Genomic DNA, 24,684 nt, shown 5'->3' with positions numbered 1-24,684 from the left:
GGCTCTTACCATATTTTAGAATGTAGGGCAGCACTCAGGAGACTGGCAACAAAGAAAACCCCTCCCTCCTCCTGTCCTTCCTTCCTTCTTTCCCTCCCTCCTTCCTTCCTCCCCTCCCTCCCTCCTTCCTATCCTTTTACTTTCAATAAACGTTTGAGATTATTATTGCTGTTCTTATTGTTTTGGTATAGAATACCTAGGACTTGCTATGGTTACTAGTACACTGTAAGCACTCAACAGATGTCTATTGGCTGGAAGACTTACAATGACCTGTGGTCTTTCTATAGAAAACAATTCCTCCTCCCGTCTTCCTTCTCTATGTATATGTCACTACGATCTGCCCAGATGTTTAAGTCAAATGTCTTGATTCCTTGATTTACTGAGAACCTACTAGGGACTATGTACCATAGATGGTGCTGGGATGTGGAAGGAAGGAGGGGCTTGAGAAGCCAGATCCAGTCACAGCTCTGAAGGATATTAGAGACAAAGGAAATAGGAGACCTTGTCACTGGCTCAACTTGCTTCTCATCTTTAGATATAGCTCTTAAGTGGGACATTTTACAAGGGTGTTTTTGACAATATCTAGGCTGATAATCCAGCGCCATCTGAATCTAGAAAAGGCTATCAGTACTGTGCAGTGGTTCCTTGGGGACAGGATATGCCAAAGTTACACTTTGGAATTCTCACCATTTGTGAAAATTAAGAAGAAATACTGTTGGATTGATCAAAAAGTTCAGTCAGGGTTGGTACAGAATGGTACAGGGTTGGTACAGGTTGGTACAGGGTTGGTACAGGGATGGTACAGAAACCTGAATGAACTTTCTGGCCACCCAATACCTGGGCTTCTCAGGTGGCACTAGGGGTAAAGAATCCACCTGCCACTGCAGGAGATGCAAGAGATGCAGGTTCAATTTCTGGGTGAGGAAGATCCCCTGGAGGAGGGCATGGAAACCCACTCCAGTATTCTTGCCTGGAAAATTCCATGGACAGAGGAGCCTGGCGGGTTACAGTCCATGGAGTTGCAAAGAGTCAGAGACAACTGAGAGCAGTGTTAGTTATTAGTTAATACTTGTCTGGAATCCTGCTAGGACTCTCTACTTTGGTCTAGCCTCTCTGTCTATGAGGTAAATTGACCAGGAAAAAGAATTTAAAAAGCACATGGAAAGTGACTCTTGGCTAAATCCTTTGGAAAGCTAACTTGTAGCTGAGTGAGCTAGCCTAGGTCTACCTAGCCTAACTAGCCTAGGATGTGGGCTGTACTTCCTATACCTATATCTGTATAGAAAGAATCGTTTCAGAAAATTCTGCTGGCCTTTCACTTAAGTGTGTCACTAGGTCCCCATGTTGGAGAGTGTGTGTGTGTGTATAGGGAGTGTTGAACTTTGGGCACAAACTGTGTGTGTACCTGTAAAACAGTGTTTGGAATGTGTGTATAGGAAGTGAAGGAAATTCATGATTTTTAATGAAGGAAGAGTGTATAAGCAGGGGAGAGTGTAACTGTATGTGTGTGCAGTATGTATGTGATGCAAGTGGCGGGCAGAATGACATCCACAGCCAGCCCTCTAGAGATGCAGACAGTGGCATAAAGTCTGAAGTGCTGTTGGAAGTGATTGTTTTCCTTTTAGACCAGCTCACAGGTCTTTGAGGAGCCCTTGACTTTCTCCTCCTCCTTGTCCTGTTAAAAACGGATTAGAGTCCAATTAAGTCATTTAATCCCAAGGTAGAGAATCATGTTTAAAAACAAGATTTACAGCTTAAAAAAAATTGCAAGTTGAGGTTTGTCCTTTCAAGTTGCCACCTGCATGGTTCCAAAGAGTGTTTATAGCAGAATACCCGACATGCAGTTCTTAATTACTTTGCCTCATATCTCCGGTCCTTCATATTTTAAAGCATCCTTCAACCTAAATAGCCTCATGCTATTAGAAGTATGTCAGCGTGGCCGGGTGGTCAGGATTGCCTTTTGGCTTATCTCCCTACAGTAGGCAATTCAGGGGCCAGGCTTAATAATAACAGTGGTAATACTAATAATAATAGTATTAAGAGCTAATGCTTATTGGGTACTCAGTATGTGCCAGGCATGGTACTAAGCACTTTATATATATTATCTTATTAAATGTGTCATAGGAAAACACCACGACTGGCTTCATGAGTGTGTGACATGTGTAGTCACATGGGGCTCTCTGCTCCAAAGGGCCCTTCACTTGGTTTGATGCTCTGCTGCTGCCATCTTGAAATTCTTAATCATTTTTGACCTGCATTTTCACTTTTCATTGAGCCTTGTAAAGTATATAGCTAGTCCTGAAAACACCCAATAACCCATAGTTTCTCTTTTTTTCTTTTCCTTCCCTCCCATGTGATGTCTGACACATTGCCAGAGGATGAAACAGTGAATGTCAGACTGTGATCCCAGAAAACATGCTATTATTGCTCAGGAGGGATCTTCTCTAAGGGGCAGGAACCATGCCATGGCTCTCAGCATGGGAAAGCAACCCCCTGCCTCTAAACCTCAGTCTTTTCATTTGTAAAGCAGGGGTAACAATAATAATAATACCTAGCTCATAGGCTGTTTCAAGGGTGAAATGAGATCATGTAAAGACAGCTCTGACATACAATACATATGACGTTGGTTATCATCAACACATTATAAGGGCTTAGCAGGTACTGAGTATCCAATATTGCCTGTGACATGGTGTGGACCACTTGCCCAACTCCAGGGTGGCCTTCTCCTGGGGGTTTGTTCCCTACCTGTCCCACGGAGCTGGGAGAGGCATCCGCTTTCTCCACATGCTGGGTGATCACAGAGGGGTTGCTGGAGCTGATGAGCACTGGGGTGCTGATCTCCACCATGTGGCGCCCCGAGGGAGAATGCACCATCCTGTTGAGGGTGTTCAAGGCTGTTGTGATGGAGAGCTGGCCGGGCCCCTTCCTCCTGGATCCCGGGCCCCTTCGGAGGGTGGGTGTGTTGGTTGCCTTGCCTCTGGAGACCAGGGACAGGTTTTTCGTGTGGGATGATGGACGGCTTTTGTTCTTCTCTAGGAGGTGTCTTGCGGTGAGGTTTGGCTGAAAAGATGAAAGATCCAATAAGAATTTAGTCATCCTGACCTCATGTGAGTAGCTATATCTTACCCAGGCTGGTCTGAAGCCAGCTCCAATGCCACCACCTCAGGTGTCACTCCTTGGACAGTTTCCGTCTTTTATCCATAAGTCCCAATCCCTCTACTGTATCAATCAATTCTCACAACTCTCTTGCAACGTAGGTACAGCTCTACTGAGGGCTGAAGAATTTAAAACAAGCCATGATACTCTGCTCTGATTTGCCCATCTCTCTCAGCATCATCACAGCTTCTTTACCTGGAAGACCCTTCCCTTTTCTTCTAGCTCCCCCTGAGTGCCCCCTCCCCCAACCCTGACTCAACTGCTTGTCCTTCTCATTGTTCCTGAAGCCCCCATGCTTTCCCACTGTACACTGTAATCATTTACCTTCCTTTCCTTCACTGGACTGTTAGCTACCTGAGGGCAGGGTGTTCTCTGCTGTATCCCAGGGTGGGTGTTCCATAAGTGTTTGTGGAAGAATGGGTGGATAAGTTGCTCAAGTTCACACATTTGATAAGTTTGACCAGAATGTACATCCATTCAGGACCCTGGATCATCTAAGGCTAAGACCATCTTTTACTACTTCTTTTAAATACTTTGATCTCATCTCCATTCTCTCTTGTTCTATACCTCTTAGGGCTGGTACATCAGAAAAACAAACAGACAATCGCCTTACCATGATTTGTGGTGTAAATATCTACCAGCACTTTAACCACTGTCTAGCCAGATCCCTGTAAGCCTAACACCAGCCCTTGCTCGAGTTTCAGCCAGTTCTAGCACTAGCGCCACCGCTGACTCTACTGTATTTTTGAATACTCTGCCTCTCAAGCAGCCCGTGAGTTCATGTGCTTCAGAAATCAGAAATATGCTGACAAAGGGGATGGTGTGAATAAACTTTCCAGGACAGTTAAAAGCATCTTCATCATGATGCTTGTCACCAGTTGCTCTCTAAAACTGCACATCTCATTCTAATTCTGAAATTCAACGATAGAGGGAAAAGGGAATTTGCTCATTTAAGAACTGTTTTTTCATTAAGAACTTTCTAATGAAAATGTTCAGATGATTAAGACGATTAAAAGAGTTGAGATAGAAAGTTTTAAAGAAGATGTAGTTTCTGCCTCCAGAAGCTTATCCTGTTGGGGAAAAAAATCATCAAGTGGGAAAGGGGCATTATTACTTTAAAGATAAGAGAGTTGAGGCCCAAAAGGGGTGATTTATACATGGTAGGCCAGCACATAAACAACTAAACAAGAAAATATCAGGCAGGGACTTCCCTGGTGGTCCAGTGGCTAAAACCTCCTGTTCCCAATGCAGAGGGCATGGGTTTCATTCCTGGTAATACTATAGGAGCTATTCATAGATCCTATAAGCAGCAAATAAGAGTTTGCCTGCCAAAACTAAAGAGCCAGGTGTCACCACTAAGACCCAGCACAACCAAATGAATAAATAAATAAAGTTCAGGCAGTAACAAATGCTCTGCTGTGTCAGAGAGTGACAGGGGGAGGAAGGTACTTCAGATTTGGGGAGTTTGGTGAGGTGTCAAGGAAGACCTGCTGAGAAGGTGACATTCAAGCTAAGACACAGATGCCAAGAAGGAACCAGCCATGTGAAGATGGGGATAAAAACACACCAGGTAGCAGTGTAAGCTAGTGGAAAAATCCCCAAGAGGGGGCAAGCTCAGACTGAGAAAAAGACGTGAAAGAATCAGAAAGGAGAATGGTCTAGAGCAAGCGAGGAGCAGGTGGTAAAGAGGAGACCACGGAGACAGGCAGGAGTTGGATCACACCAGGCTGGGAGGCTTCAGGTTTATTCTAAGTGTTACAGGAAGCCTTTGGCAGGATTGGGGTAGAAGGGTGACATGATCTGATTTATGCCTTTATTTAAAAGCTCATGCTACAGTTTGGTAGTTTCTTACTTAGCATCTGACCCAGCAGTCCCACTCCTAGGTAATTACCCAAGAGAAATGAAAACTTAGGCTCACTCAAAAACTGGCATGCAAGTGTTTATAGCTGCCTTAGTGTTAGCTGCCAAACAACTGGAAACAACTGCGATGTCTTTCAACTGGTGAGTGAGTAACCGACTCTGGCACATCCCTACCGTGGAATATGACTTGAAAATAAAAATGGATGAGCTTCATATACACCCAACAACATGGGTGAACCTCAGAGGCGCTATGCTAAGTGCAGGGAGCCAGATTCTGGAGGCTACATTCTTTTCTATTCCATTTCTATGACCTTCTGGAAAAGGAAAACTGCAGGGGCAGAACACAAATCAGTGGGGTGTCTGGGAGCAGGGGTCAGGGAAGGAGCTGACTTCAAAGGGGCAGTCTGCCTTCGTATTTCTGGGGAGGTGTAGGAACTATTTTACATCTTGATGGTGGTGTGGTTATATTGTTTGCATTTATCACAAAAGCAGAAAGACCTATTAAGAGGCTACTCCATTACTTAGTTAGAAAATGACCGTGGCTTTGACTAGTAGATTGGAGACAAGTGGACAGATTTCAGGACCTTTCAGGAGGTAGATCCACAGGATTGGGAGTTTGACAGAAGCATTGGTCGGGGAGAGGAAGTGGTTATTCATCATGTCCCACTTTCTGATTTGTGTGCCTGGGTCATCAGTAGAGCCATTTGCTGGATCAAGTAACATTTGTTGATGAGGAGCAATCATGATGCTTGGGAGATGATGGTTAAGTTGTCCCTTAAAAGAGCAAATTTTACTGTATGTAAATAAAAATAAATACATCAAAAGCTCATTCTGGCTGCTATTCAGAAGTGTCAGGCCAGAAGGAGAGCGATCAATTGGAAAATTACTGAAGTTACTTAGGGCAGTTCAAGTGGAAGCCTGGACCATGCCTCATGTCCCCCCAGAGCACGCCTCCTGCCACTGTTCCCCTAGGAAAAGGATAATACACCCTCTGAGCTGAATGAATAAAGTTCTTTCTGGTCATTCACAGCCACAATGAAATAAATATATTTTTTTCTGGTTCCATCTAATTTTTCTGTCCGTAAATGAGCAACACTGTGAGTGTTTTCCATCAGCAACACAGACAAAGAGCCCCATGTGACTGTAGGTATTCCCTGTCCTCTGCCAGTGTGATTAATAGCTCAGTCGGGGAAGGACTGCAGAGCTCTTCAATTTGCACTCACTCATTCAAAACAATATCCTTGAGGTTCATTGGGCTGAGTGAGGTTCACATGACCCAGGCAGGCCCCGCAGGAGGAGTCCTGACAAGAACTGGCATAAGCTCGGCATTTGTTTTAGCACCTTTATCCAGGTGCAATTCAATAAGTCAAATGATACATTAACAAGAAAAATCCCGTTGATGCCAAAAATGCCCCACCTTGCTGCTCCCAGAAGGAAGCTCTCCTTCCTTCCAGTTGTTCTGCATGGCCTTGGTGGTTCAAAGCTTATTCAAAGAGTTCTCAGCAAGTGCTGGTCTTAATGAAATGACTGGAGTCAACGTTTAAGTGCTGCTTTAAAAAGCTCAATTTGGATTTCAAGTAATTTTTGAAAACCAGGTTCCCAGATTAGAGCAACCACTTGATTATCTTTCCCCCTCCTAGCAATTAGAAGGACAAATGAAGCGATGGCTAGTTTGATGATGATCGTGAGGGTTCTTGTAATCACTAATTTTAGAGGTGGAGTGGTGGGGAGAATATCCAAATGAATAATCATTAAATGTAGACATTTTGGGAAAGAAGGGTATCAGAAATGGGTAATAAAATCAATGATGCCTTGTTTTCCCATACTGATGAAAAAGTTTCTTGAAATAATACAAGGGACTATGCAAGCTCTAATCTACAAAAATTTAAGCACCTCCTATGCATCCAGCTGGGGATTAGTTGAGGGGCTTCCCTGGTAGCTCAACTGGTAAAGAGTCCACCTACAATGCAGGAGACCCCAGTTCAATTCCTGGGTTGGGAAGTTCCCCTGGAGAAGAGATAGGCTACCACTCCGGTATTCTTGGGCTTCCCTGGTGGCTCAGATGGTAAAGAATCAGCCTGCAATGCGGGAGACCTGGGTTTTATCGCTGGGTTGAGAAAATCCCCTGGAGGAGGGCATGGCAACCCACTCTAGTATTCTTGCCTAGAGAATCCCATGAAGAGAGGAGCCTGGTGGACTACAGTCCATGGGGTTGCAAAGAGTCAGACCCGACTGAGAAACTGAGCTCAGCACAGAGATTAATTGTAGCTGATCTCTGTCCTTGGAGATATAACCATCATCTCCCAAACATCATAACTGCTCCCCTTCACCAAGTGTTGCTTCATCCAGCAGATGGCCCTACCACTGACCTAGGCACACAAAGCCAAAAGTGGGGTGTTATCCTTGACCATTTCCTCTCCCTTGTCCCCTGCTCCTGTGGATCTACCTACTAAAAGGTCCTGGAATCTGTCCACTTGTTTCCAATATACTAGTCAAAGCCACAGTCATTTTCTAACTGAGTGATGGAGTAGCTCAGATGATCTTTCTGCTTTTTTTTTTAATCCCTCCTCCTCAAATCATTTTTCCCACTGCATTCAGAGCAATCTTTAAGAAACCCCAATATGGACTTCCCAGGTGGGTAAAGAATCCACCTGCCAATGCAGGGCACATGGGTTTGATCCCTGGTCTGGGAGGATTCCGCATGCCATGGAGCAACCAAGCCCATGTGCCAGAACTACTGAGCCTGTGCTCTAGAACTCATGAGCCGCAACTCCCAGTCCACGTGAAGCAACAAGTGAAGCCTGTGGGGCTAGATCCTGCGCTCCCCAACAAGAGAAGCCACCACAGTGAGAAGCCCCTCTCTCCACAGCTAGAGAAAGCCCGTGTGCAGCACCAAAGGCCCAGCACAGCCAGGAAGTAAAAATAATAATCAAAAAAGAAACCCAAATCTGATGGAGTCCCTGCCTCATTTTAAATATTTCAGTTGTGTCCACTGATTTCTGGGTCAAGTTCAAACTTCTTATGATATGGCAGGAATACTCAGCAAATATTCCATGTGGTCCCCTATACTTCTCAGCTGGTTTCAGGACAGAAGGGACTATGTGACTCGTTCAGGCCAATGAACTATGAGTAGGAGTGACAAATGTCACAGAGCTGAGGCTTTTGCTGGTATACAACTCCCTCTTTTTTACTCTTCCCCTGCCATGAAACCTAGGAAGTCCATGTGTTCCAGCTGGCATAGCTTTAAGATGGTCCTGCTCATCCTGCAGGGTTCCTCAATGACTATGTGAGCACTGCCTCTCACCATTGTGTGGTGAGCAAGTGATATGGATTGGATATAACTTTTCTTGTGAAGCCACTGAGATATGGGGGCTGTTTATTACCATGGCATAACTAGGTTTATCCTGACTAATGCAGGAAGGTTTACAAGGTCCCCTCTGGTCTGGTTCCCATTTGTTTCCCTGGCTTTATTTTCCTGTCTCTCTCTTACTCTCTAAGCTCCAGCTCTAGTATTTTTTGGTTCTTTGGAGGCTACTACACGTCCTTATCCTGCAGGACATTTGCACATATTACCTCCAGTCCCCAAAACTCTTTTCCCTCCATTCTTATCTAAACAACTCCTAATCATTTGTCAGATCTTGGCTTACAAGGCATCTGCCAACACCCTACTCAAGTAAGTTGCACATCATACCTTCCTCCCCCCAGTAATTCCCTCTCCTTCACATTTTGCATCATTCATCACACTTATAATTACGTATTAATGTCTCACCTTACAGTCCTTGAAATTAGGGACCCATATCTGACTTGTATCACTAGAACTTAGCACAAGACCTGACATGGCAGGCATTCAGTGAAAAATTAGTTGAATGATTGAATATATATTTAGGATGAGGGACGAGGTCATGTTGAAAGGATGGTTCTCTGAGTTTTTTCCCCAGTCAGTTGGAACACTTCCCAAATATTTTTTCATTCATTTGCTTATGAAGCTAAAATTAATTTTTTAAACAAAGTATCTGCTCTGTGTTGGGCTAGCCTGTGAAGTACAATCCACATATTCATCAGGTAGGTGTTCAGAGAAGAAAGAGACAGCTGAATGTTCCAACTAGTTACTGGAATTTTATGGAAAAATAGGTTTCTAGCTGAGTCTCATAAAATGAGTGAAATTGAACAAGTAGAGAACTGGGTGGGTATACCTGGATGGGGCTTCAACAAGAGAAAAAGCACTATCATTTGGTGGTGAGAGTAGGAGGCCCAGCCTCTCTGGGCCCTTCCTCTTCCCCTCCCTTCCATCTTTCCTTCCTTCCATACAGATTGAGTAGGGGGTGGCATAGAGGGAACCTCAACAACCGGGCTGTGTTCTGGGCACTCCATTCACTTCACAACCTGCTCTAGCTCTTCAAATGGAAATACTGGTCCCTTCTCTGCAACTCTGCCTCTGTTTTTTTTCACCCCACCCTCCTAAAGGGCGAAGAGTACACCTTTTAGTTCTTTTATAGCTCGGCACTGCTCACTTTTAAAGCTTTGTGCTTGGTAAGCACTCAACAGATGTAGTTAAACAATGAAGTCTCTCTGTAAAATTTGTGATAACCTGCTTCAAGCTGGGGTGAGGCTGACAGCTAGAGGGTTAGAGGCTATAGATGATATATTATCTGGAGAAACAGGGAGATAACCTAACAGGTGTTCTTTCTTTCTTTTAAAGTAGATTAAAAAAAAAATAGAAGTAATATGTGCTAATTTCTGAAGATTTACAAAATACAGGGTGGGAGAAGAAAATGAAAATCATTTAGAATCGCACCATCTGGTGATCACCACTGTTAATATCTTGGTACATATTCTTCCAGTCCTTTATCCATTTATGCACACACACACACACATTTATAAAGCTACTTTCATGCAGTTACTTTGTTTTTTAAAAATTGTGGTGAAAAAAATACATAGCAAATTTACCATAATCATCATCTTTAAGTATACAATTTGTTAACATTAATTATAGTCACAGTCACATTGTTGAGAAACAGAACTCTAGAACTTCATTTTCTAAATCTGAAATTCTACAGGCATTAAAATTTATTTTTGTTAACAATCCTAAGTGATCAGTGTAAAGAAATAGAGGAAAACAATAGAATGGGAAAGACTAGAGATCTCTTCAAGAAAATGAGAGATGCCAAGGGAACATTTCATGCAAAGATGGGCACAATAAAGGAGAGAAATGGTATGGATCTACAGAAGCAGAAGATATTAAGAAGAGGTGGCAAGAATACACAGAAGAACTAAACAAAAAAGATCTTCATGACCCAGATAATCATGATGGTGTGATCACTCACCTAGAGCCAGACATCCTGGAGCGTGGAGTCAAGTGGGCCTTAGGAAGCATCACTACGAACAAAGCTAGTGGAGGTGATGGAATTCCAGCTGAGCTATTTCAAATCCTAAAAGATGATGCTATTAAAGTGCTACACTCAATATGCCAGCAAATTTGGAACTTCAGCAGTGGCCACAGGACTGGAAAAGGTCAGTTTTCATTCCAATCCCAAAGACAGGCAATGCCAAAGAAAGTTCAGTCTACCACACAATTGCACTAATCTCACATGCTAGCAAAGTAATGCTCAAAATTCTCCAAGCCAGGCTTCAACAGTACGTGAACCGAGAACTTCCAGATGTTCAAGCTGGATTTAGAAATGGCAGAGGAACCAGAGATCAAATTGCCAACATCTGCTGGATCATCAGAAAAGCAAGAGAGTTCCAGAAAAGCATCTACTTCTGCTTCACTAACTATGCCAAAGCCTTTGACTGTATGGACCACAACAAACTGTGGAAAATTCTTAAAGAGATGAGAATACCAGACCACTTTACCTGCCTCCTGAGAAGTCTGTACACAGGTCAAGAAGCAACAGTTAGAACCGTACATGGAACAATGGACTGGTTCCAAACTGGGAAAGGAGTACGTCAAGGCTGTATAATGTCACCTTGCTTATTTAACTTATATGCAGAGTACATCATGTGAAATGTTGGTCTGGATAAAGCTGGAATCAAGATTTCTGAGAGAAATATCAATAACCTCAGATATGCAGATGACACCACCCTTATGGCAGAAGGCGAAGAAGAACTAAAGAGCCTCTTAATGAAAGTGAAAGAGGAGAGTGAAAAGTTGGCTTAAAGCTCAACATTCAGAAAATGAAGATCATGGCATCCAGTCCCATCACTTCATGGCAAATAGATGGAGAAACAATGGAAACAGTGACAGACTTTATTTTCTTGGGCTCCAAAATTACTGCAGATGGTGACTGCAACCATGAAATTAAAAGACTCTTGCTCCTTGGAAGAAAAGCTATGACAAACCTAGACAGCATATTAAAAAGCAGAGACATTATTTTGCTGACAAAAGTCCGTCTAATCAAAGCTATGGTTTTTGTAGTAGTCATGTATGGATGTGAGAATTGGACGTAAAGAAATCTGAGCACCGAAGAATTGATGCTTTTGAACTGTGGTGTTGCAGAAGACTCTTGAGAGTCCCTTGGACTGCAAGGAGATCCAATCAGTTCATCCTAAAGGAAATCAGTTCTGAATATTCATTGGAAGGGCTGATGCTGAAGCTGAAGCTCCAATACTTTGGTCACCTGCTGCAAAGAACTGACTCCTTGGAAAAGTCCCTGATGCTGGGAAAGATTGAAGGCAGGAGGAGAAGGGGATGACAGAAGATGAGATGGTTGTATGGCATCACCTAGTCAATGGATATGAGTTTGAGCAAGCTCTGGGAGTTGGTGATGGACAGGGAAGCCTGGTGTATTGCAGTCCATAGGGCTGCAAAGAGTTGGACACGACTGAGCTACTGAACTAACTGAACTGAAAAATAATCACAAACATCTTTCCATAATACCAGATACTCCCTGATATTGAGTATTACCTTTTAACATTTTATTTTTAATGGGCTTGTATTTTTCCATCACCATAATTAAAAAAAAATAAATCCTTATTCTGACTTTTTACCATGTGCACAATGCTATGGTAAACATTTTTGCACATTTTGTATGTACTTCTTAGCACATTTGTTTTATTATTTCCTTGTAATCAACTCTCAGGTGTGGAATTCATGACTCACAGGAGATGTCCCTTTTCCATATCCTTGATAAGAATTTGAGTCTGGAGATGAGAGATGACAGTGATTTGTACTCCCATCAGCAGAATGAAAAGGCCTATATTCCCACACTCTTGCCAGAAATGGGTATTTTGTAATAAAAAAATTGTTTTTGGCCTCACAGCATGGCATATGCGACACTAGTTCCTGGACCAGGGATCAAACCTGTGCCCCCTGCATTGGAATCATGGAGCCTTAACCACTGGACCACCAGAGAAGTTCAGAAATGGGTATTATGGGCTAGCATCTTTTCTTTCAAGACTTTAGTTAGTTCTGAAATAAGTCTCATATCAAATAGAAATTGCTCTCAGGCATCTCTGTAGTCCAGGTATAATTCTAACCTTGCATCAGATGTAGATTTGATAGTCACGTACCTCTACAAACAAGATTGGGAAGATACCGACTTTATCTCCCAACTTGCCTTCTGCCCAGTTCTCATCCACTCGGCTGATCACAGTGATGATATCATCCTGAAAGAGAGAAAGTCTCCTGGTTAACATTTACTCTCAGTTTTCTGGGATGGAAAGCTTTTCATGGAGATCAGCTTGGAATCTCAGATGGTGTAAGGTGCAAGTAAGGTAACTCTTTCATAATCTATTTACAAAATCTCTCTGCTAAAATACTCTTTTCTCCATTAAGGGCAGTATTTGGGTCACTAAGACCAAAAGAGGAGTAGAAATAATCTGGAGTATCAAGGAAAGCCATTAAGAAAACTTGGAAATATCTCTAATTTTCCATCACCTGCAGAATCAGGGCTTTTCAATTGAATTAATCTAATGAGAAATCAACATGGAAGACATACGGAGACAGACTTAGCAAAAGGAAGAATGCATTGTATTCTGATTTTGAACACTTTTCAGAATGTGTTCAATTTTTAATGTATCAAACATAAAATGGCTTTTTATTCAAGTTTTTATTATCAAAGGTTATATGGAGATTTGTAGAAACATTTGGAAACGTAAATAGGCAAAACAAAGAATTCTATCACAATATAGATACAATCAGTGTTAACCTCTTGGTTAACATGTTTTTTCCCCAGGTTCTTTTATATGAAGATAAAATATATAAAAATAAATATATGAAATTATAATATATTTTATATTTAATATAAAAATTAGAAACTAAAATTTTAAAAACTTTTTCAAAAACATGTATACAGGCATACAATAAAGCATAAATATTTTAGATGTAAAGCTTGATGAAGTTTTAAAATTGAATATATCCACAAAGCCCCCATCTGGAGCAAGAGAGATGAATATTTCCAGCACCTAGATGGCTCTTGTGCTTTTCCCTGACACCTAGCAAGAGGTTACCTCCACTCTGACTCTAGCATGTATATTCATTTGGCTTCTTTTGCATTAATTCAAATGAAGTCATATAGGATACGTTCTTTTTTTCCCTTAATATCATGTCAGGAACATCTTTCCATGTCCACACCTGTTCATCGATCTAAGTCTGAATATTCATCTATCTAAATCTGAATATTCATCCACTGATCTCTCTGATCTATGTCCCTTAGTAATGTAGATGAATCCAAATCTAAATTCATTACGGCATTATACCGTTTCTTAGATTTCTTTGTCCTTATTATAATCTGCAGTTACACATGTTTACGTTATGATTGCTATAATGTCTGTCTATCCCATCAGACCATAAACTCTATGTCTGTAGGGCCTGGATCTATTTTGATCATTTTTGTCCTCAGGACCTTATATAGTGGCTTCCTTTTAGCAGTCAACCAATCAGTTTTTATTATTTCTTTTATTGAGGTATAGTTGATGTGCAATATAAGTTTCAGGTGTACAACACAGTGATTCACAATTTTTAAACAATCAGTATTTCTTGAATGCATGCATGGGTAAATGAATTAATGTACATGTGAATAAACAGGAAAATTTACTGAGACAGAAAGTACCAGGAAAAGAGTAGCTTTGGGAGAAAAGATCTTGAGTTTTTTTTAGACATGCTGAATTTAGGAAGACCATGAGATTTCCTAGTGAAGTCTCAGTCTATGATAGCCTTCTGCCACTGTGCTGTGCTCAGTCGTGTCAGACTCTGTGATTCTATGAACTATAGCCCGACAGGCTCTCTGTTCATTGGATTTTCTGGGCAAGAATACTGGAGTGGGCTACCATTTCCTCCTCCAAGGGATCTTCCCGACCCAAGGATCGAACCAGTGTCTCCTGAATTGGCAGACAGATTCTTTATCAATGAGCCATTGGGGAAGCCCTGATAATCTCCTAGGAGGGAACAAATCCTCTCTTCTGAGTCCTTTGTCATAACTTCCCATTTATGTGTTTGCTCCTTCCACTAGACTGCTGTCTCCATGAAGATATGGACAATGACTCTTCACTGTATCTGCATAGACAGCCTGGTACATGGATGAATTCAGTGAATGAACAAGTTCTTGGGTAAGTGTCCTGGTTTGCAAATTCCCAGAGAGGGGACACAAAACCAGATATGCTCCCTGTCTATGTCTTCCTCTGGCTGTGTCCCCAGAGCTCAGTGTCTAATGCCAGGGATAAAGTAAATACTCAATAAATGCTTGTGGAATTGAACTGCTGTCCTCTGGCTGTAGCCAAAGTATAAAATGTGCAGGTCGGCTACTGAATGGTATTCTTTAGGGGACTCACTCTGAGGTGTGACGACAATAACAAAGATCAGTATTTCATAATATGGAGGACAGTGAAGTTACCTGGTCTGAGGGAATCTGAAGCAAATCTCATTTCAGGGAGAGATGGAATAAAAATATTTTATAAAACAAAAGACTTTTCCTGAACTTAGAGTAGCATTGCTACTTGCACTTGTATTTGACTTAAGTTGCAAAGAATAAACATTACCCCAACTTCGGTTTCCATGAGAAAATTGGAATGTTTAGGGAATAATAAATACTGAATTTTGTTGTTGCTCAGTTGCTATGTTGCTAACTCTTTGTAGCCCCATGGACTGCAGCATACCAGGCTTCCCTGTCCTCACTACCTCCTGGAGGTTGCTCAAATTCGAGACTTAGATAGAGTACAGTTGACCCTCTGAATCCACGGACTCTGCATCCTCAGGATTCAGTGTGTCCTGGATCCACCCCCTCACCCCGAATATACAGGGATGGCTATAGTCTAGACTTTAGCAAACTTGTTACTTACAAATGGTGAAGAATCAGCCAATAAAAAAGAGAGGTAAAAAAAAAATCATAGGGTAACTGATGTCCTTGTAAAGTATATCTTGTAAGAGGTTATTTATGTGTAAAGATATAATTATGTTATTGTGTGTGTTTGGAGTGGTTTTTAAAAAGTTACTTATTTATCTATGGTTGTGATGGGTCTTTGTTGCTACACACGAAGTTTCTCTAGTTGCCGAGAGTGAGGGTCATTGTTGTGGTGTGCGGGCTTCTCATTGCGGTGGCTTCTGATGTTGAGGAGCACAGGCTCTAGGCATGCAGGCTTCAGTAGTTGCTGTTTGGAGTGTTTTGAATGCAATGTCTATTTTTTTTTTTTTTTTTTTTTATGTTTTGTATTTTTTAATAAAGTTTGTAATCCAATGGACACACAAAACAAAACTGCGCTGAGAAAAACAGTTTCATAAATTAATAAGTGTTAGGAAGTTGAGGGAGAGGTCAAGATCACAGGCAGAAGGGAAGCCAGTCTGTGTGTGTGTGACACAGACAAAATAGTGTTGTAAACAAGCAGTAGTGAACTTGGTCCGCAAGAATATCCTTACAGACACTCAATGAAGAGGTAAGATCTGTAGTCCTATACAGCAAGCTATTAAACTATGTTTACAATTTTCTGTCTAACCATCTGTTTCTCCCACTATTCTGCCCAAGCACAGATGCTGTGACTTGTTCATGCTATCTCCCCAGTGTCTGAAAAGAATAGGTGGTCAAAAGTGACTGCAGAATGAATGAATGAGTATATGGATACTTAGTTTCATAATTGCAATACAAATGTTTGAGAACCTCCATCAAACTCCTGTTAGATTTCTCTGGTGACCATCTCCATATAGTTTGAAGTATACATACACATAACATATATAAGCACATGTTGTTCATCGTTGTTTGGTCACTAAATCGTGTCTGACTCTTTGAGACCGCATGGACTGCAGTCCACCAGGTTCCTCTGTCCATGGAAATCTCCAGGCAAGAATACTGGAGTGGGTTGCCATTTCCTCCTTTGGGAGATCTTCCTAAGCTAGGGATCAAACCTGCGTCTCCTGCATTGGCAGGTGGATTCTTTACCACTGAGCTACTAGGGAAGCCTGTATAAAATGTAATTTTAAAAAAAATCAACAAATATTAAACAAACAACTTAAGTTCTGCCACAGCCTTTATGTGATCACTGGTGACTTTGGTGGCTGCCCAGAATCTCACCTTGAGGAAGGTCAGGCAGTCCTGGTTCTCACTCCTGTCCTTGTCACGAAGGTCGAAGTTGTAGAGGGCCCGGCACAGTGGGGGTGGCTGGGGCAGCTGCTTGATGACCTCCACGGAGCTGGCTGGGAAGACTCCACTGACTCCATTAATTTCCCCCTGGTACCAGTTCTCATCCAGCTGTCTTCGGAGGAGGATGACATCTCCTTTATTAAACCTCAGGTCACCAGGATTCTGCCCTCGGTAGTTGCATAAGGCCTTTGCTCGAGGCACCTGCAGTGACACAGATCAAGAAAATATGTATGGCTTAGAGGCTGGAGGAACCAAGGGGGTCACATTAGTTACTAATTACAGAGTGTTTTCCATGCACTAAGTGCCATAGGTGGATTACCTTGTTTAACCTTTGAGACAGACAGTATTATCCCCTTTTCTAAGGTGGAGTGACTGAGGCACAGAGGGGTGTAGTAACTCACTTAAGGTAGTACAGCTGGGAAATGGTGATATGGGGCTTGAACTCAGACAATCTGATTTTAGAGACCCTGTTCTTAATCACTATGCAGGGAGCAGGACTTTGGATTTGACTCTGCAACTACGGGAACTTGAGTAAGACCGTGATTCTTGCTAGGAATACTGATTTTGAATTCTGGCTTCATCTCTTTGCTCTTGTGTGACTACAGTCAAGTTATTTCATCTTTCTTAAACCATGTTCACTTATAAGATGAAGTGATAACAATACCTACCTTATTAGAGTTGCTGTGAGGACTAAAGAATATTAATGATGCATTTGGGTATTGTTTCATATTTTGCATAGAATGTGCTCAATAGATGACACCTCTTAGAATGATCATCTGTAATGCAGGGCTAATGATATCAGTTCTACCTACTCCTCAGTGTTAATGGGAAGAAAACTGAGGTGAAAACTCCCTGAAAATAGAAAGTGCTATGTGAGAGGGATACACCATAATTTGTCTTCAGCCTTGTCTAGAAAATGAAAACCCCGTGTGTGTTTGTATCTTTAGCAAGCACAACTAAGACAAATTAACAGTCAGAAATCAGTCATCACTTAAAAAAGATCAGCTAAAGAATTGTTATTTGTCAAATCAGTTGTCAGTCTAAACAATTATTTCAGTCAAATGCATTTTTTTCCCCTAATTGAAACTGGTTTCTCCACAGAGGAACAGTCTCGCTCTGGTCTTGCTTGATGTCAGTTTGACAAATGGAAAGTTCTAGTAACTTGGGTTTTATAGAAAGCCCTTCAGTGTCACCTGCAATTGTATTGTGTTTTGTGTTTTCCTCAGTCATTGGGTGGAGTGGCCCCTCGGCTGGGGACAGACTTGCTATTTATGAGGGGGAGGTAAGGAGACATTAATTCAGTTCTTCAAGGACCTTCTGAGTCTTCAATGTTCATTTAAAAATGAACTGTAAACAGCTTAGGGATCTAGATAAGACCTGAACAGCACCATATTGCTAATGGGATGGCAGACCAGTGCTTTTCTGCTGGTCCCTGGGGAGTTAGACAGCCACGGGAACACAGCTCATCTGGTGGACAAATAAGCCAAGATGTATGTACTAGGAGGTTTAACACAGTGTTGTGTATAAACAGAATCAGTTGAATAAATTATAATACACCCATACAATGTAAAACCCTGCAATCATTAAAGCTGATGATGTTGATCTATAATTAACAACATTGAGAGTTACTCATATTGTTAAGTATAACAGAAGAGATTAAAACCAGTTATGTACACTAGACTTTCTTTATAAATATATATATGTATATATATTCACCTGAGGAAAATGCTAGATGGCTGTACACTAACATTTGAAAAGTGGTTATTTCTAAATGGTGAGATTTTTGAATATTTTTAAAAAAAGTTCCCCTAAGTGCTTTGCTGTGTTTTCTAACTTTTCTACAATGGAGTAATGTGTTGTCTATTAAAATTGGATGGTGAAAAGGAAATGAATGAAACTGGGGGATGAGAAATGAAAGGTATGGGAGGAATTTAGGAAGAAAATAAGCCAAGCTAAGTAGGACTAACAAACCATGGAACTACCTTTTGGAGAAGCTGTTCCCTTACATGAGTAGCAAGTGGAAGCAGAATGAGAGCAGAGGATTTCTGGGGAATGATGTAAATCTGTTAGACTCCCAGGGTGAGCTATATCAGGGAGTAATAGTTGTCAGTCTCTACGCCTTCTCTCAGTTTTACGTTGTAATATAAATCACATTTTTCTGGGTACGTCAGCATTTGGCACACACAGGTCACATTTACTAGCCTCTGCTGAAGCTGAAACTCCAATACTTTGGCCACTTGATTCGAAGAACTGACTCACTGGAAAAGACCCTAATGCTGGGAAAGACTGAAGACAGGAGGAGAAGGGGACGACAGAGGATAAGATGGTTGGATGGCATCACCGACTTGATGGGCATGAGTTTGAGCAAGCTCTGGGAGTTGGGGATGGACACAGAAACCTGGCACGCTGCAGTCCATGGGGTCGCAAAGAGTCGGACATGACTGAGCGACTGAACTGAACTCAGCCAGCAGCTACATCTGGCCTAAAGGATATAAGTACATTTTAGGAAATGTCCTTACTGAGAAGGACTGACTTTCTTTTCCTTTCCTCCATTTTGTTATGGGGAATGTGGACATGATTGCTGGAGCTCCAGCTGCCATCTTGAACAATGAGGATAAAAGTCTCACCTAAAAAGGGGGGGAAGTAGTCTGCATTGTGGAGCTGCTAGGCAAGTCCTGGATTACTTTACACCCCAATTTTTATCTGAAAGCTAAATGAACTTCCATCTTGCCTAATACCTGTCATTTTTGATTCATAAAAGGAAAGGAAAACAAATGAAGGAGGAATGAAAAATTAGGGGAAAAAAGAATTTAAGCCCTTTTGACTTTGCATAATAAGATGATATCAATATCTAATATTTATTCAGCATTTCTTCCTATGTACCAGATACTGTGCTAAGCACTCCACAATAGCTTTTATTTAATTCTCACCACCTGTGATTAGAAAACTGGGGATCAGAGAAGTTAAAAATTTGCCAAAGGTCATGAACTGTTTAGCTGCATTTTTATGGCACTTTCCCCTTCATCCAACTCAGCCTCTGGTCTGAGTTACGAGTTATTCTAACTAAAATAGGAGCAATGGAGATTCAAGGCAGGTGTTATAAATGGCCAAGTTGCTTTTTTCCTTTCTTTTCTGGAAGACATTCCCATACAAGTGGCTTACATATTTTAATGATCACCGGGCAAGTATATTAAACTAAAACTGCACAAACTGCTTAAATCTCTTTGCAGAGACATAAACTTTGAAACCCTGAGATAGTACTAATTGTCTGACCATCTCCATCTTATCTCCATCTCCCTTCAGTAGAGATAAAGGATTGTGGAAGGAGATTGTAAATTCTACTTTTAACATGAAAATATTTTCCATCACCTTTTCTCCTCATTGTCCCCTTTTATTCTCAGTTCTACATTCATACTTATAGGAAACATTGGCTTCTACGTTGTAAAGGTGGTGGAGGTTGGGGTGGGGATGGGGAAGAAGAAAGAGACAGAATCTGAAGAGGGGAAGGAAATGAACACTTGTTGTGATTCTGGCAAGCCATAGAAATTTGTCTTATTGTCCTACTGTGGGCTTCCCAGGTGGCTCAGTGGTAGAGTCCACCTGCAGTGTAGGAGACATAGAAGATGTGGGTTTGACCCCTGGGTTGGGAAGATCCCCTGGAGAAGGAAATGGCAACCCACTCTAGCATTCTTGCCTGGAAAATCCCATGGACAGAGGAGCTTGGCAGGTAACCTACCATCCATGGGGTTGCAATAGAGTCAGACATGACTTAGCGAATAAACAACAACAATAATTGCACTTTCCATGTACTAGCTCATTCATATGATCTCAAATCCTGTGAAATAGTTTTATCTTAATTTTATCAATGAAGAAACAGAAGTTCTGAGCTGTTCAACGTTGAGACAAAGTCACACAGCCAATGACCAGCGGCCCTGAGACTGACTTCCGTTCATTTGACCTCAAAGCCTGACTTCTGTTTCATCCTCCTGAAATCACCTAGTATGTTATCCATCATAAAATTCATTTGGGGTGTTGTTTTATAATCAAAATCTGAACAGAGTTTGAATGTGCTTTGCTTGCTGCTGATAGCATTAGCATGAATTATTGAACTCCAGAGCCCTCATGTAAAAGTTAAGCACCTGAAGAGACTCAGCTGGTTGATTCTATCTGGTCCTCAAAGGTTCTCTCAAGGGAAAATGACTCCAAGTTCCACAGCAGCCATCACCCGGTGTATTGCTGGAAACAGCTTTTACTACCCTGACTGTTTTCTGTCTTGACAGGTGCAGGTGGGAGGGGTGATGAGGATAAAGTGAGTGTGGAGGTTTCAGAGTCAGGTCATAACCAAATGTTTTTCCTGGTACTTTTCAAAAACCCAGATAATCCAGTGGACGGGTGAATGTGTGGCTAACAAGCTATCCTTTTCTGAGATTCAAAAGACTTAATAAGTCAATGTGCTGGTCTATTGATCTGTCACCTCAGCAGGGTCTGAAAGCCTTGAGGGCCATCTTTTGAGGGAAGATAAATCATAGAACACTGAAATAAGGAAACAGGGGCATGCAGAGATATTCATGGTAAAATTATGTTGCAGTATTTATGTGTGTTACTAGTAAAATGGCAGGCGTCCCTTCTCTGAGGATCCACCTGTTTGGATCCATCTTCTCAGAGGCATGTCCTTCACTCTGGTCACACCACATACACGTGGGTATGTGGCCCAGGCTGGACACTAATAAACTGAGCAAGGCCCTGTGGGGGCCTTTCTGGGGACAGAACTAACCCCTATCCAGTGCCATGTCCTCTGCTTTTTGTTTATATGAAAAAAGTTTTAGCCTCCTAAGGCTTCCCTGAGTTTCAGAAAACAAATTGAAGATGAGAAAATGCAGAAACAAGAACAGCCAAGTAAGACACGATTAATAGTTTAGCCATAATACAAAGTCAAGGACCTTTCGTTTCTCATCAAGGATGATAGATAATATTCTGAGCCATGTCCTTGAGTTGTTTTATAGATACCAAAATCCCCATCAGGTGAAAAAAGTGATGACCACATACATGTAGAACCCAGATCAGTCAAAACCAAAAGGTTGACGCTGTTAACTCGCTAAATACCACCCAGTTACCTCTCCACCAACCAACCAGAAAAATATCCATGAGCTGATCAGGCATCCTGCAACCCTCTCCTTCATCGTGCCTTTAAAATCCCTTCCCTGAAATCCTTTGGGAAGTTTGGGTCTTTTGAGCTTTGGCCACCCATTCTCCCTGCTTGGTGTTCTGCAATTAATGCTGCACTTTCCTCACCACAACTGATGTCAGTAGATTGGTTTTACCGTGTGGGTGAGTGGACCCAAGTTTGGCTCAGTAACAGAGTGCCCAAATCCTCCTGGTATAATGCCGGTACAGGGCAGGCATGTGCTCCAAATTGGGTCAGTTAGAATCTTCTTTGATGTGTGATATATAGACACCCAAGAAAAGAGTGTTTCTTTTGGATCATGAGCCTGGAGGTGGTGAGCCTTGGACTACCAGTGATCATATTTCCCAGACACCAGACACACCTTCCTGAATGAAGGTGCAGAAGGCACACAACTAGCGATATCATAAGATAAATAGGTAACTATAATAGGTATTGATGGATAGAGCCTTGGCAATAAAATTTGAATGTCTACATCCAGCTATGCCTGAAGGATACACAGTTAAATGAGATGATATTCCCAGTGTACTGTTCATTATTGAAATTACCTGGAATTGTTTTCTGACCCTGGAACTGAAAAAGTCTTGATTAATACATATTATAACCCTATAGACAGTAAAACTGCAAAACAGGGAAATAACCAAATGGCAGAATTCAAAAACAGCAGCAGGTCTATCTGCCAACAAGCTCTGAGCTTATTTCCAATTGGAAAATAAAGAAGGAGGCAGGTGGATTGATAACAGGGTAAGAGAAAAGGAGCCCAAATTGAATGGAACCATCACAGTGATGCAGACAAGAGACAAAGCTTTGCTGCAGTGAACTTTCAGCCTGCTCCTGGGTAACGAGCTGTTTACCATGCATGAGTGGCACTCCCCACTTGTTTAGAAAGAGGCTGGCCTGGTTCTCTACTCCTGGCATTGGGTGGGGCCAAAGCCAACACGCTGACCTAACTGCTTACCTCCTTTTGCTGGTCACAAGCTGGCCCATCACGGGAGAATGGAGCCGAGAGAAAACATTCTGGCCTTTGGCTCAAGTTATCAGTCACCAGGCTATGAATTCCCTACTGGATAATTTAGGGTTCATGTCTGAAACACCTCTGAAATTCTATCTCTGAGGCCTGGACACAAGCAGGTGTTTAATAAATGCTTGGTGAATGAAGGCATTTGTGAATTAATCCAGAAACATCCAGGAATTGCCATTCTTGGAGGAAAAGAATGCATATTAGATTACTAATTATGTCTGATAATAATTATTTGAAAGATCTATTGGCATGAGCTAGAAAATTTAAAAAAAAGGGGAGTTGGGGTCCTATTTTCCAAATTGCCCTGAATTTTAACAATTTAGTGCTACTCATACTCAGAAAGGGTTCCATACTCAAATAGGCTCAGGAATCACTGAGTTGAACAAACTCATACAGGCTTGTTACTGGCAGGCTTCTCAGCAGCTCCACTCCGCTAATGTGACTTTGTGTTGCCATCTGAACCACTTTGCAAGATTGGCAGGATATGCCTGGGGAATGCTGGGTAAAGCAAACATAACTTCGCCCGTGACTTCACTCTGCTCGTGAGGCAAAGGGTCAAGCTGACTGGCCTGGGTCCTCACTTCCTAGTTGCTTTCTTGGCCAACTGAGCCATCCTGCCTCCTTCCCTCATGGTGACAATCCTTTTGGAGCAGATAGCGCAGGCAGTGGAGTATATTTTAGAAAGTGCTGGCTGGCCCTTGTGCTCATGTATCTCTGGTGAGGAGGGAGACCCCCACCCTCCCAGCACTCACTCAACAACATCATATCTGGCTGGCCTTGATAAGTCCCAGACCATCTGTTTCTGGGAGCCTGAGATCACCAGAAGGTCTGAATCTGGAAATTCCTATCTGAGGCCAGGCTTATGAGACATACTATGGGAATTTCTTTTTATCGTAGAGAATTTTACTTGTTCAGGGAATGGTACTAGGGTGCAATAGAACACAGATGTTAAAGCGAAGGAAGATGTTGGTTTACATTTTGGTTTTGGTAACTGTGGCCAAATCACTTAGCCTTCTTGATTCTTAGTATGGATCATTCATAAACTTGGGCTAATACTAATACTTCTTTGTGCAGTAAACTCGGCAAATCTGTGTTAGCCAAACTCTGCAGATTCCAGTGGAAGATTTGGCCCATTCACCTGAGACATAACCTCTAAGCTGCTAGAAAATCCTGCCTGATGAGAAGAACTGTTTGCTTGGAGCCTTGGGACATAGCAGATAGTCTAAGTGAGCAATGCGATTTATGTTGGGGAGAGGCTGGGTTATGCAGTAAAACCGTGACCTCTGGAGGGGCTAGAGACTAAAACCAGCTGCATGGCAAGCCAGTCACACCTTCCTGACTGACCCCCAGTAAGAACCCTGGACATCGAGTCTTGGGCAAACTTCCTTGGTTGGCAATACTTCATGTGTGTGGTCATGCACTGTTACAGGGAGAAATAAGTGCTGTCTGTGAAACTCATCTGGGAGAGGATGACTAAAAGCTGTGCCAGGTCTCTCCCGCATTCTATTCTTTGTGCTTTTCTTTTCTTTTCTTTTTTTGTTTCTGACTTTATTCGGTATCCTTTCACTGTAATAAACTGTAACTGCATATAACGGGGTTCTCTGATGGCTTAGATGGAAAAGAATATGACTGCAATGCAGGAGACCCAGGTTCGATGCCTGATTGGGAAGATTCCCCTGGAGAAGGGAATGGCCACCCACTCCAGTATTCTTGCCTGGGAAATCCCACGGACAGAGGAGCCTGGTGGGCTATGTATAACAGATTTGCTCAGTTCTGTGAGCCCATCTAGGGAATCACTGAATCCTGGGGATTCTTGGGGACCCTGAACACACTTTCTCAAGGGTTTGCTGAGAAGACTAATGAGATAAATTACACAGAATACTTAGTAAAATTCTTAG

At 42.0% G+C, this 24,684-nt stretch overlaps 1 protein-coding gene across 4 annotated transcripts in view; it reads right to left on the bottom strand.

Moving 5' to 3' along the window:
- Nucleotides 1–24,684, bottom strand: part of SH3RF2 (SH3 domain containing ring finger 2) — a 151,714-nt gene that overhangs the window by 69,968 nt on the left and 57,062 nt on the right. For all 4 annotated transcript variants that reach the window (XM_055557146.1, XM_055557137.1, XM_055557155.1 and 1 more), the window contains 3 exons: nt 16,515–16,784; nt 12,526–12,621; nt 2,746–3,060 (listed from right to left, as the gene is read on the bottom strand). In XM_055557146.1, coding sequence (XP_055413121.1) covers nt 2,746–3,060; nt 12,526–12,621; nt 16,515–16,784 — 681 coding nt within the window. The remainder of the gene's footprint in view (nt 1–2,745; nt 3,061–12,525; nt 12,622–16,514; nt 16,785–24,684) is intronic.

This window comes from Bubalus kerabau, chromosome 1 (genome assembly GCF_029407905.1).
Source record: "Bubalus kerabau isolate K-KA32 ecotype Philippines breed swamp buffalo chromosome 1, PCC_UOA_SB_1v2, whole genome shotgun sequence".
In the NCBI taxonomy this organism is placed as follows: Eukaryota; Metazoa; Chordata; class Mammalia; order Artiodactyla; family Bovidae; genus Bubalus; species Bubalus kerabau.
Note: the sequence above shows the minus strand (reverse complement) of the source record. Positions and strands in the feature narration are given on the sequence as shown.